The sequence below is a fragment of the Aythya fuligula genome, chromosome 11, assembly GCF_009819795.1.
Source record: "Aythya fuligula isolate bAytFul2 chromosome 11, bAytFul2.pri, whole genome shotgun sequence".
Lineage (NCBI taxonomy): Eukaryota > Metazoa > Chordata > Aves > Anseriformes > Anatidae > Aythya > Aythya fuligula.
In genome coordinates this window covers 10,496,388-10,508,829 of record NC_045569.1, presented here as the reverse complement: position 1 = coordinate 10,508,829, position 12,442 = coordinate 10,496,388, and the positions used below count along the sequence as shown (strand labels likewise).

The 12,442-nt window shown below is 56.1% G+C and overlaps 2 protein-coding genes across 2 annotated transcripts; one reads left to right on the top strand and one right to left on the bottom strand.

The window, feature by feature from the left end:
• Positions 1 to 2,176: 2,176 nt before the first annotated feature.
• On the bottom strand, positions 2,177 to 7,978 carry PATL2 (PAT1 homolog 2). Its single transcript, XM_032195135.1, has 19 exons — positions 7,955 to 7,978; positions 7,517 to 7,619; positions 7,040 to 7,323; positions 6,763 to 6,831; positions 6,611 to 6,676; positions 6,357 to 6,524; positions 6,092 to 6,175; positions 5,544 to 5,698; positions 5,282 to 5,365; positions 5,062 to 5,200; positions 4,795 to 4,915; positions 4,619 to 4,716; positions 4,273 to 4,317; positions 4,011 to 4,144; positions 3,607 to 3,766; positions 3,115 to 3,255; positions 2,936 to 3,033; positions 2,708 to 2,857; positions 2,177 to 2,490 (listed from the first exon to the last, which is right to left on the bottom strand). The coding sequence occupies exons 1-19, from the start codon at positions 7,976 to 7,978 to the stop codon at positions 2,451 to 2,453; spliced, it is 2,163 nt and encodes a 720-aa protein (XP_032051026.1). The 3' UTR covers positions 2,177 to 2,450.
• A 348-nt stretch (positions 7,979 to 8,326) lies between these two features.
• Positions 8,327 to 11,673, top strand: B2M (beta-2-microglobulin). Its single transcript, XM_032195261.1, has 4 exons — positions 8,327 to 8,452; positions 8,536 to 8,814; positions 9,584 to 9,618; positions 10,968 to 11,673. Exons 1-3 carry the CDS (start codon positions 8,377 to 8,379, stop codon positions 9,595 to 9,597), a joined length of 369 nt encoding a protein of 122 aa, XP_032051152.1. The 5' UTR covers positions 8,327 to 8,376; the 3' UTR covers positions 9,598 to 9,618; positions 10,968 to 11,673.
• The last annotated feature ends 769 nt before the right edge of the window (positions 11,674 to 12,442 follow it).

Here is a 12,442-nt window from a genome sequence, read left to right as displayed (position 1 = left end):
GATGCGCCCCCCCCTCCAACAGCAGTGGACGAGCCCCGAGCTGAGGGGGAGCCCCTGGGCCTGGGGGCTCTGTGGGGGAAATGGTGATAGGGGAAAATGGGGGCACAGCACAGCCGGGCAGCAGGCTCAAGGCTCTCAGTTTTCTTTTCTGCACCTTATGCCTTTGAATATTTGGTGTTATATGTGACTGCAAGTGGCCCCTGTCCCTCTTTTCTCCTCCGTCCCTGCTGAGAGGAATGTGAGGGGCTGCGCCCTGCTCCTCTGTGAAACAACAACATAACAAACACTGCCTGTCCTTATCTCGAAGGCCTCGCTGCTATCCTCCTGTCTGCCTGCAAAGCCGTAAAAATGATGCAGAGACAGCACCAGAACATTACAGCTGATGCTTTCCCACACTGGTTCACCTTACAAGTTTTATCTCCTGAGCATCTGGCCTGGCCCTTTTTCCCATGCCCTGATGCCAACCTGCCAAGCGTCACCCTCTTGAAGGGACAGCTCAGACAGCTCAGTTGGTGGCTGTTCAGCAGACCACAAATTTGGAGGTTAAATTTGGAGGTTGAATGCTTCATTCTCATCTGACATTGCCTTATTTCTGAGGCTGTACATTACAGAGCTCAATATAAGGGTCACCATCCAGGGTAGACACTGGAGGAGATCAGCTTGAAGGAATAGATTAATGTACTCTAATTTACATAGGATTGGAGCTTGGAATATATACCATTGTTATTAGCCAAAGGATAAGATGACTTTCTGGTGTGAAAATCTCTTTTGAATATACAGGAGGCTTTAGAGGGGGTCAAGTTCAGACCCCTCTGTGCCATAAACATCCATCCAGATGCTTAAACACAGGTGTCCTAAAACGCTTTGGGTGTCCCCTTTGCACAGGAAGAGCACATCTCCCACAGGATTAGGAGAAATCCCACTGTACAGCTGGAAACCAGGCAGGAAGCACAAAAATTTCTACACTAAGACCAAACATTATGGCTAGGCACCCTCTCATGCCTAGATGAGGACCTGAGGATAAGCTTGTAGCAGCATTCTGGTTAGATTCTGGGGGCTGAAGCTGAAGGTGCAGATCAGCAAGGATCAGACAAGAGCTGTATGCGTATATATAAAGTAAGCAAGCTTTATTACGAGCTATTTACATACATACCAGCCCCAGGGTGATGACAAGAGTACCGACGAGTACAGTGCTTTTCCCAGTCATCGGTGTCCACCACCGTGAGACCCAGTAGTCCATACTCAGGCAGGTTGTGGTCGGCGTCCTGCCAGTGCAGTAGGCATCCATGTCTTGTGGGCACCACCACAGAGGCTACATTGACCTCAGTTGATGTTCCTGCCTCATGGGACACAGAGCATTTTGCTCTGTTTATACCCCTGCATGCTCCCAGACCCAGAGCAATTGGCAGCCCTGGTCCCAGGGAGCACCCAGCAGCCCCTGACAGGTTACTGCAATTATGCACAGCAGGGGGGGCCAGCACATGCGTTCCTGATGGCAGCATTTTTTTCCATGCCAGATGAGTTATGGCCTGGCACCATATCTGCTGAACAAACAATATGCGTTATCACAAGGGCAGAGTTCCACCTTGTTCGTGTCACAACAGCACGACAGGGCTTTCCACAGAGCGTTTGTCTTACCCTGCTTCTGTTTCACACTGGGCCAACCTAACAGGGTTTTTAGTCCTAACACAAGCAGTCATGGTCTATTAAGGTATCTCAAGGAAGACGTGGTAACTTCAAGGTGTTCTGTCATGACCATGTCTCTATCTACATGTCATAGACTAAGACCTCAGCAGAAAGAGGTTCTTTGTCCCTAGCCATGTGTTTAGACCCCCATCCTCTGTGCACACCCAGATGCCCTCTACATCCCCTCCTGTGTGCACAGACCTTTCCTTTCCCCTTATACACACTCATCTGACATTGACCTCTATGCAAGCTCTGACCACCACCTCTCCCCTGCTGATGGGCTTTTTTCCCCCCCTCCTCTGTTCCCCATCAGGTCCATTTTCATCAACACCTTTTCCTCCATCCCCCTATATCCTCTTACTGGGTCCTTTGGTCCTTCCCCCCCTTTGCTGTCTTTTCTGCCCTTTTGGATCCCCCTCCATCCCCAACCAGGGGGCTCAGGGCCCATATTCCAGTGATGCCTCTATCAGAGCCCGGGGACTCAGGCACAGCAGTGGCTGCCCACAGGAGCCACAGGCGCTTGTTAATCACCTCTTTATTTTATTCCAAGTGCTGTACAGAAATTCCCCCCCAAAGGTGCTCTCAGTGCCCCTGTGCAGACCGGCCTCAGCACCCGTCACAGGCTGCTGCGGGGCGCGAGGCCGAAATAAGTTACCCGCGTTCCCTTCCAGTGCATCATGGCTCACCCAAAGTGCCCCACACCCAAGTTGTGGTTGCTTCAAAACTCAAAGTCCTTTTATCAGGCCCTGCCCCACTCTCAGGGCTTAGCACGGCATGGCAGCCTCCGACGGCAGCGGGGAGCACCTGTGGGGAAGCAAGGTTGGAACTTCAGGCTGCCACACCACTGTGGGGGCAAACTGGTCAACGTGGACTTGTGTCCACAACAGAGGTTTGTAGACTCATGTCCAACAGGGCAGTGAGAGCCACCAGCACCATCCATCGCTCCTCTCCATGGTCCCCCCTCTCCATCCAAGAGGGATGGTGGCTACGGGCAGTGCTAGGTGGTCCAGGTGGTACTCACTCCATCTTGGCCTCCAGGTGGTGGACAGTCTGCTTGTCCAGGTAGCGGCAGAAGAGGGAGAGGAGGTTGCTGGGCAAGAAGAGTGGCTCTACCAACGAGGCCTTGGGCACTTGTGACAGCTCCCGAGCGACCAGGAACACTGTGTCTGTCCTGGAGGCACCAAGGGGACAGTGAGCGCCCTGTTGGGCAGCCAACCCCAACCCTACTCACGTGGCCCCATCCCCTCACCATGTCTCGAAGTCCCTGCCGTGTGGCTCCAGTGGTGTCTCAGAAGACAGCAGCCCCTCACCACGGCTCAGCAGGGAGTAGAGCAAGGTGATGCCAAACTGCAGAGAAGCACCAGGAGGAGCACCATGGCTTTGTGTCCATCCGTGATGCCCCCTGCATGCCGGGGATGCCCAACATACCTGGTTCTTCAGGGCCATAGCTAGCGGAAACTCGTCGGACTCAGGCAGGGGCCTGGTAATCTCCTGCAGGACCTGGATCAGCCTGCTGAAGGTCATCCTGCCCACCACCTCATTCAAAGGGCTGTAGAGCAGGGGAAGAGACTGGGCAGGGCAGAGGGGAGAGCAGGGATCTGAGACCGCTCAACCCACCACGGACACAGCCCCATCTCCACCCCACACCTTCAGGGTTTCGGGATGATGCAGGGGACAACGCTGCATATCCCAGGAGCATACAGCCACCAGGACTGCTTTAATTCCTCCTGGAGACCTTTCTCCTCCTCCCCGCAAGGGCAGAAGCAAAGCCCTGCACCTGCCCTTCACAGCAGCCTCTTCCCATGCCGACCCCACCATCCACCCAGCCTTGCTGGGACCCATCAGGATGGATGCCCACAGGCAGGGGGACAGGGAAGGGATGCAGCCCAGTAACCCCCTGCCCCAGCTGGAGGTGCTCGCCTCATCCAATGCATCTTTCTTCATGAGGAAGGGCAGGTGGTGGGTGATGGTCAGCAGGATCTTCTCTGCTTGCTCTGAGGCCAGGTGGGGCAGCAGCCGCGCCGTGAGCTTCTTGCCTTTCCGCACACACAGGACCTGCAGGAACTCATCCTCTGCCTCCCTGGGGACAAAGGCTCTGTTGGCACGGACTCTGAGGGACCTGAAGCCCCTCTGCCCATCTGGGTGAGGAACCAGCATCACCTCCCTCACTCCTGCGTAGCTCCAGTGGAGGACAAGAATTGCATGTAGGGTCACTACAGATTATGGTGACACACGGAGGATGACAGCCCATCACCTAATGACTGGGAACTCAGCTAGGACCAGGACACGCTGCCCACCCCCACCTCACCACAGCCCAAACTCACTCCTCACTGCTGCAGGCTCTGATTTTCAGGGCCTGGTAGATACGCCCCGCTTCCTGGGTCTTCTGCTCCTGCTCCTCTGGGGCCAGGGACACCTTCCGCTGCATCTCCTCCACCTCCAGCAGCTGCAGGAAGAGCTGGAGGAATAATGTGGGATAAGGCGGCAGCTTGGAACATCAGACCTTCCCCATGGAGCTCCTTGGACGAGACCCAAGCCCCTGCTCCATCAGCACCGTGCCCCAAAATCAGGACCCCGGCCACTCACCCTCTCGATCCTGTGCAGCGCTCGAAGCCGGTGGCTCCCCGCAGCCTTCAGGAGGGGAGAAAGGAAGGCAGAGTTACAGCCAGCACCAGACACCGCCGCCGGCAGAGCACTGGGCCAGCTGCTCCCTGGGGATCAAAGTGACTTCAAGACAAAGACCAACCCCGCACGGAAGCCACGGCCACCGCCGGCTGCCCCATCCCACCCTGCTGATGCCACCAAGGTGTCACCCAACCACGCGCCCCATCCCGTAACCCAAAGCAACACCCACGCTGCAGCTCCTTACTGCTCCTGCTAAATCGCTCCAAGACCTTGAAGCAGGCTTGGAGCCCGGTGTTCCCTCACCTACCTCCTCCACCAGGGCATGGTGCACAGCATCAATGGCTCGGCGGGGGCTGTAGCAGGTGGACACAGCGACCTGGCCCAGCGAGCCAGCGATGCGCACCACTGGAAGAGAGCGGGGGGCACGGTGAGAGCGTGCCCCACACCCCGCACCCCACCCCGGCCACCACCACGGCCCCTCACCGGAGTTGTAGGTCTCTACTTTCTGGATGAAGGGCGTCACCAGCTTGGGGGGCTCCTGCTTGTTGCGCCCACCCATGAGCTCCTCTTCTGCCTGCTTGCGCTCCAGCCGATGGTAGTAGGTCTGCGTGGGAGCCAGGAGGGCAGCTTGGGACCATCCAAGCCCTTTTGCCCCCCGTGCCAAGCCCATTTCTGGATGGGGCTCAGCACCCCAGCTCCCTCCAGCTCCCCAAGGTGGGAAGCCACAGCCCCAAGGAGCTGGAGGCTCACCTGGTAGTAGTAGTCATCATCCATGTTCTCACTCTGCAGCTGGATCATCTCCACCTTGACGACCCAGTCCTTTTCCTTGCAGGTCATCAGCCCAGCATAAGGGTCAGCTTTAGGGGACCACAGCTTCTTAGGGGAGACACTGTCATGGGGGAGACCACAGCCTGCTGTAAGCACCCAGAGCCCCCTCAGGGCACTCCCAAGACCCCCAGGCCCTCCGTACCTCTGCACCGTGCCGCCTTGCTGCTGCCGCTGGGTCAGGATGCGCTGGTGCTGGGGGTGCAGCTGGGTGAGGTGGCTGGGCATGCTGCAAAGGGGGACAGCGAGGGCTGCAGATGCTGCAGTAGCTCCAGAGCATCCCCTGGAACACCCCCTGGGTCTGCTCTCAGCATGGTGCCACAAGTGCCACCACCTCCTCTGGTTAGGGGGCCGCAGCACCCCTCCCCTGTGCCCAGCATCAAAACCCCACTCGCCGTCCCTCCTACCTGAAGTTGAACTGGCTGCTGGCCGAGGGGCTGAAGAAGGGACAGGGGTCCAGAGAAGGAGACATGGGGCCGAAGTGCATGGCGAGGGGCCGCGGCGGGGTGCCCACGTTGGGCGACAGGGGCCTGAAACGGGTTGGGGGTGTGTACCCCGTGGACTGCAAAGGAAGGGAGAAGCAGTCAGGTGGCAGGACACCCTGCTGTCACCTCCGAGGACTCCTGGAGGGATGGGCTGGTTCTGCCAACACCACATCTCGTGCTCCCGTCCCAGGCAAGGGTACCCTGGAGTCATGCTGCTGCCCAGCACGCCCCAGATCCATCAGCAGTGCTCCAACGTGCCACCAAGCACAAGGTCACACCCAGTGCAGGGACAGCAGGACAGATTTGTGAAGCCGTAGCTAACACCTTCCCCATCTCGTATGGAGAAGGGCACCCAGGATGAGACCAAGATGGAAAGGCTGCTGCTCTGGGGAGGTGCTGAGCAGTGCTTGGAGGTGGCTCTTCCAGGCCACGGCACCATCTGTGGGGACAGTGGTGGCCTGCTGTGTTACCTGCTTGGAAGCAAAGGGAGAAGAAGCTCTGCGGGCTGGTGGGAAGGGCCGAGGGGAGCACGTGGAGCGCAGCATCAAAGGTGGCTGCTGCAGGGACAAGCAGACATTACTGGGACCAGCTGGGCACTGGGAATGTGGTCACAGCCACGAATCCCAGCCTGATGGTGGGTTTCATAGGGGGACAGAGGCATTGCAGAGCTGGGGACAGCTTCTGGAGCAGAGAGGGCAGAGGAAGGGATGAGCAAGACACCCTGAGAGCCCATACCTGCCGGAGGAAGCGCTGGGAGAAGGACTTGGGGGACGTCCCTCTGAAGTCAGGGCGCTTGAGCCGGGGAGAGCCCGCATACCCCCTCTGCACAGGGGAGCTGAGGAAGTCGAGGGCCACGTTGGCAGCAGGAGGGGGTGTCTCCAGGACCTGCAGGATGGCTTTGTCCTGTGGGAAGAGGTGGCAGGAGGTGGGAATGCAGCCCTGTCCACGTGCCACAACCGGGGACACGTGGGGACACCCCTGGGACCCACCTCCAGCATGGGGTGGGGTGGGATGCTGCTGGGGCAGGAGCCCCACACCATGGGCTCCATGGCCAGCTGGAAGACAGAGAGAGGTCAGCATGGGGAGGAGAGGGGCAGGGGACACTCAGACCCCATCACCAAGGAGGAGGGGACATTTTTACCATGTCCTCTTTGCCAAATTCTGCCCAGACAGAGCCAATCCTGCTGTCCAGCACTGCTGAGTCCTGGCTCTGGGAGCAAAGAGGACAGTTAATGGCACACACTTGGCCACAGCACCACGGACCCGCCCTTGTCCCTCCCAGAACCACTCCTCGTCCTCTGTAGGGCACAACCCACGGCGTGTGGATGGAGGGACAAGCAGCAGGTCCGTGGCAGTATCTCTGCTTGGACACTGGGAGCTCAGCGCTGGGTCCCCCTCCCACCCCACTCAGGCATCACCTCCAGCGTGGGCTTGCTCTGCACAGCTCTCATCACCGCTGGGTCTCCCAAGTCGTTGGGCTCATCCTCGTGCTCTTCCTCAGCCCCCAGCTGTTCTTCTTCCTCCTCAGAGCCCACCTGCTCAGCGTCAGGCTCCATCCCACCTTCACCCTGGGGCTCTCCCTGCTCCTCTGGTGGTGGCTGCCCCTCATCTGCTTGGGGCTCCTCCTCGGTCTCCACGAGCTCAGGGCTCCTCTCCAAAGGCACTGGGGTTTTCACAGCATCCTCCTCAGTGGAGTCACGGTCTTGCAAGGGAAAGCAGGGTGCGTTGGGGGTAAATAAGTGCCCAGGAAAACGCCCCCAGGCTCCCTGTTGAGCTCTTTGTTAGGTATAAGGACACATCCCACCTGGGGAACACCTTCCTCACACCCAGCCTCCATCCTCATCCCACCAGGTGCTGACCGGTCAGCCCGAGTCTGGGGCTCCCCTTAACCTTACCCAACCCAAACGTCATCTCATTGTACAGGTCAAGCTCCTCATCCTCCTCGGCCATCTCCTCCAGCAGAGGCACATCTTCCACTAGCAGGTAGTCCTCAAGGATCTGGGGGGCGAGAAGGCAAAAGCAGCGTGGGCACCAGCGACGCAGACAGCCGGGGGAAGAAGAAACCCTCAACAGGGGGGCACCCAACCCTTCCTGGGAGCTAACCCCACAGCTCGCAGCTGGAACAGACGAGCAGGAGCAACCCCCAGGCACCAGCACCTGCCCTGCTGGCTCCCGGGGACCACCCCTGACCCCTGCGGGACCCTCTGCAGGGACCGAGCACCGCGAGGAGCTCGGTGCGGAGCCCCAGCGCTCCCCACGTGCCACCATTAGGCTCCAGAGTGAACACCCTGCCGGGACGGGACGGGACGGGGCCAGGCGGGGCGGGCACTCACAACCCTCTCGCCGCCCTCCGCCATGCCGCGGCGCCGCCCGCCCCCGCCTCCCTCTACGGGGCCGCGCTGCCCCCGCCGCCGCCTTTTACCGGCCGCCGGCAGCGCGCATGCGCGGCCGCCACGCCACGCCCCCCTCTCGGATAGGCCACGCCCTCCTCGGATAGACCACGCCCCCGCTGCCCTGTTAGGGCGGTGGAAACGAAAGCGAAAGCGAAAGGCGCGCACTGCGCACGCGCGCCGCGCCCGCTGCCCGCTCTCTGCAACCTTTACTCTGCCTGTTTGCCCGGATACTAGTGACGCGGCGGGGAGGTCGCCTCACTATTGGCCGCGCGCCGCGGCGGTGATAAATAGGAGCGAGGTGCGCGGGCGGGGCCACTCGTCGAGGGGAGCGGAGCGGCGCGGAGCGGAGCGGAGCGGGAGGCATGGGGCTGGCGGCCAAGGCGGCGATCGTGGCGCTGGTGGCGCTGGTGGCGCTGCTCGGCCAGGGGCAGGCCAAAGGTGAGTGCTCGGCGCTGCGAGGGGCGCGGTGGTGGGGCTGTCCCCGGTGGTCCCGGCGCTCAGCGCTGCCTCGCCCCTCGCAGCGGCACCCAAGGTGCAGGTGTACTCCCGGCACCCTGCCACCGCCGGCACCGAGAACGTCCTCAACTGCTACGTGGAGGGCTTCCACCCCCCCAAGATCGACATCACCCTGCTGAAGAACGGGGAGCCCATGAAGGACGTCAAGTACAACGACATGTCCTTCGGGGATGACTGGACCTTCCAGCGCCTGGTGTACGCCACCTTCACGCCCACCAAGAGCGACGTCTACACCTGCAGGGTCACCCACGAGGCCTTCCAGGAGCCGCAGTTCTTCAGATGGGGTATGGTTTCCTCTCCGCGTGTCGCTGTTGTTCGCATCCAGAAGCCTCGCTGATTTTGGGCTCAGGCTCTCTAGAAACAGGGCGCTGTCGTGGAGCGTGTTTTGAAGGCTTTGTTCTAGACATACGTGAGCACCAACAAAAGTAACTTGGCTTGGAAAGACTATGCACCAAACCCATGCGAGAGTTAGCTCGCAGCAGATAGGGAAGGTTTGCTTTGGCATTGCCAAAGGTCCTGTAGGTAGCTGTCCCCTGCCTTCCTGGCCTGCCTATGCTGGGCCTGACAACTGTTAATAGAGCTCTCTGGGTGGATTTATCTAAAAAAGATGGGTGATGCAATGATTTTTGGCTTTAATCTAGTGGTAAAGACTGACGCTTACTGTTTAGATCATGCTTACTTGAATTCCTGTCTTCCCCTTGTGTGCCTTGGCTCCTAAGCCAAGACTGCTGGTGCTCCTCTTAATGCTGACGGCAGCATGTGAGCATGAAGTTCTGGTCTAAGGGCAGCTGGGCATCTCCCGAGGCAAACCAGGATCTTTCCAGCCCTTGGTTGTTGGGTGAAGCCTTCTAAGAGTAAAGCACAATGCTTGGGGTGAACATAAAGAAGAATGCAGCAGTGGGGAGTGATTTTTTGGTGATCTGGTCTGTGGTTAGTGGCAGGAAGCACAAAGCCGAGCAAGGGCAGCTCTCTGAGGCTGTTCCCCACAAGGGTGGGCCCTATAGTGACTACTGTTTGCTCTGAAGCCTAATGCTGTGTCTTTCTTTCTTGTAGAACCAGACTTCTAAGATGTGCCGGGGATAATCATGGTGAGTTACACTCGTATTTTGTGTGCCGGTGGTAAAGGGAACATGGTCTGCTCTCTGTGGAGGGAAGTACATGGCTTGCAGAATTGAGGAACGAAAGGAGTGACCACAAAAACCCCATCGTGTTGCCACTGAATGGGGGCTGAGCTGTCCTGAAGCTCTTGCTATTTACTAAATATGGCTAATCCTGCACTGGGCATATTACTGGTGGTATTCTGGAAACTTGTGATGTGCGAGGCACAGATCGCTGCAAACAGCTAGATTAACTCTTGATAGAGAAAATTGAGGATGTGTGGCTGAAAGACCTGAAACTGAAACTCCTCTGAGTACTCCAGTTGAGGCTGGGTAATTATTGACATTGTGCAGGATAAGCCTTTGCCAGGCCTTACAGGAATTACCCCCCCCCCCTCCCATTGGTGAAGAAAATGTTAACAAGGCCGTTAGACTGAGACTGAGTCATGAGTCACATGGACTTTGGAAAAACCCTGGGGCATTGCTTCTTAAGATGTAGAAGGATCAGAGTCCTTTCCTTGCCGCTGTTTTCCCTAAAGGTCTCTCCAACAAAGGCTGGGAGGGGTGTTGGTCTTCAGGGACAGGAGAAAACTGGAGGTGAGGTCACCAGCTTCCTGGGATGAGGAACAGGATATACTCTTAATTAGCAGCAGGAATGTGTGTGGTACTGAGGGATGGGGAAAGGCTCAGGAAATTCACCCAGAGTGGAAAATGGTTGGATTGGAAGAATATTTAGAAGGGATGCCATCAGCGGTTAGTTATTTTCTTTCAGCTGCTGCTTGGGACATGTTACTGAGGTAAATGGGCCTGTGATTCGATGTAGTACAGACAATTCTGGGTTACAGAGCTCAGAAAAGTGATATAGCACCTCTGTCACTTTCCTGGGGATGGAAACCCAGCCCTAGAGCTGGGCCTGGGGTGTGGCGTGCCCCAGTGGTTTTGGTGGGATGTCTGCATGAAGGCCTCTGATAGTGAGGGATGCCAAGCTTGGTTGGGCTGGGACTGTAGGGCAGGGACAGTCCTGACTTTGCTGGAGTCTGGGGGTAAGGATTTGCAGAGCTGGGACAGAGGAGGCAAGAGCAGGATAAAGCAAGAACGTCTGTGCAGGCATTGTTTAGGGTGCAGAGCACTGATGGTCTTAACAGGGGATTGCTCGTTGAAGTCTGAACCCCCCGGGCGGAAGGGACTGAAAGTGGTTTCTGCAGTGCTCAATGGTGGGTCTGTGTGCCTGTAGCTGGGACTCTGCAGTCAGAATTCCCTTGTGGAGAGCTCTTCCTAAACAATAATTACAACTGAAGCTATGCAGAGTGACTGATGTTAGTCTTCTCTCTCCCATGCAGATCTGAAGAATTTTTCCCTGCAAGTCTAAATGAATTTGAGCTTCTGTCCTTTCTTCATATGGAAAAGAGCAATTGTCTTCATCATGAAATTCCTTCTCTTCACAATGCTGGGGGTCGCCTACAGTTAACAGTGGTTGTCTGAACACGCGGTATTATGTTCCTGGCCTCCTTCACCATGAAATTAGAATACTGAGGAATTTGGCATCAGAGGAAAAGTGGGCTGAGGGAGGGCCTGAACGCTGCGGCATGTGGCAGATGTTCTGCAAGCGCAGTCATGCTGTGCTGTTGAACCACCCTGACCTGGTTAGGATGGAGATGCAAAGTGAGCTGATCTGGGGGGGACGGAGGGGGGAATTCTGAAAATTTGGCTGTGTACCAGGAGATTTGTAATGCAAATTTACACCTTCAAAACATGTGCATAACTACCCTCCCCCATAATATAATTAAAAAAAACATCCTCTAACATCTGCTCTCTGTAAGCATGTCTGGCTGTAGCGACAACTGGTTGGTTTTGTAGAATCATTATTAAAGAACTATTATTACAGCTTATCATCAAAATAACCTTCACCCCAAAGTAGTATGCTAACTAAACTTTTCTGAACACATAGGTATAAGTGTCTGCATTACCCATTAGAAAATTGTAGCTCTTTAGTGGTCTTCAGTGTACCTAATTTTTATCTAAATACAATCAGAAAACTTAAAAGGAGTGTGTCTTTCTGAAGTATATGTGTCTTTAAAGTACTTCTGCAGAGTCCTGTACCAGCCTGAACCAATTTTTTGGACTCTGCTGGGTTGTGGGCTGATCCACAGTATGGTGGAGCTGCACTTGGCTGCACTTTTTTCCCCCATTGAGAAGGTGCAGGCACACTTTTTTTTTTTTTTTTTTTTTTTTTTTGGAGGGGAGCCACTTAGTCCCTCAAAAGGGAAAAAAATAACAAACGAAAGCAGGACATCTGGCTAATGCTTTTCAGGGCATGTGCTGTCAAAGATGGACTGAGGGGAAGCAGGATTCAGCTAGTTTCACTTCCTTTTTTTTTTTTTTTTTTTTTTTAATTCTGCAAGGGGCAAGCTACAGCACATGGCCTCATGGGGGCTGTTCTGTCACACCTCAAGCTCAACAAGAATTTGATGGCATTACCCAAAAATGGTGATACTGCAGGAGCTATGCTGCACAGCTGGGCAGCCTGCTTTAATTTTATGAAGCAGCTGTTGTGATTCCTTGGTCCTGTTAGATCAAGGAGGATCTGATTAGCGCAGAGCTCACACCTGAACAAGGATTCTTGGCTACCTGGTGTGTGTGGTTTATTGCACTTGCTCTCATGGGTAAAGATTCACGGAGGCTTGCATATGCCAAGGCATCACATACTGAAGGTTTACCTGATCTTGGTTTACTTCACAGCTTTTTCTGTTATATTTGCACTTTCCATGATGAACACGGAGAAGGGAACTTGCCATATGCAATCCTCTGGCTTTCT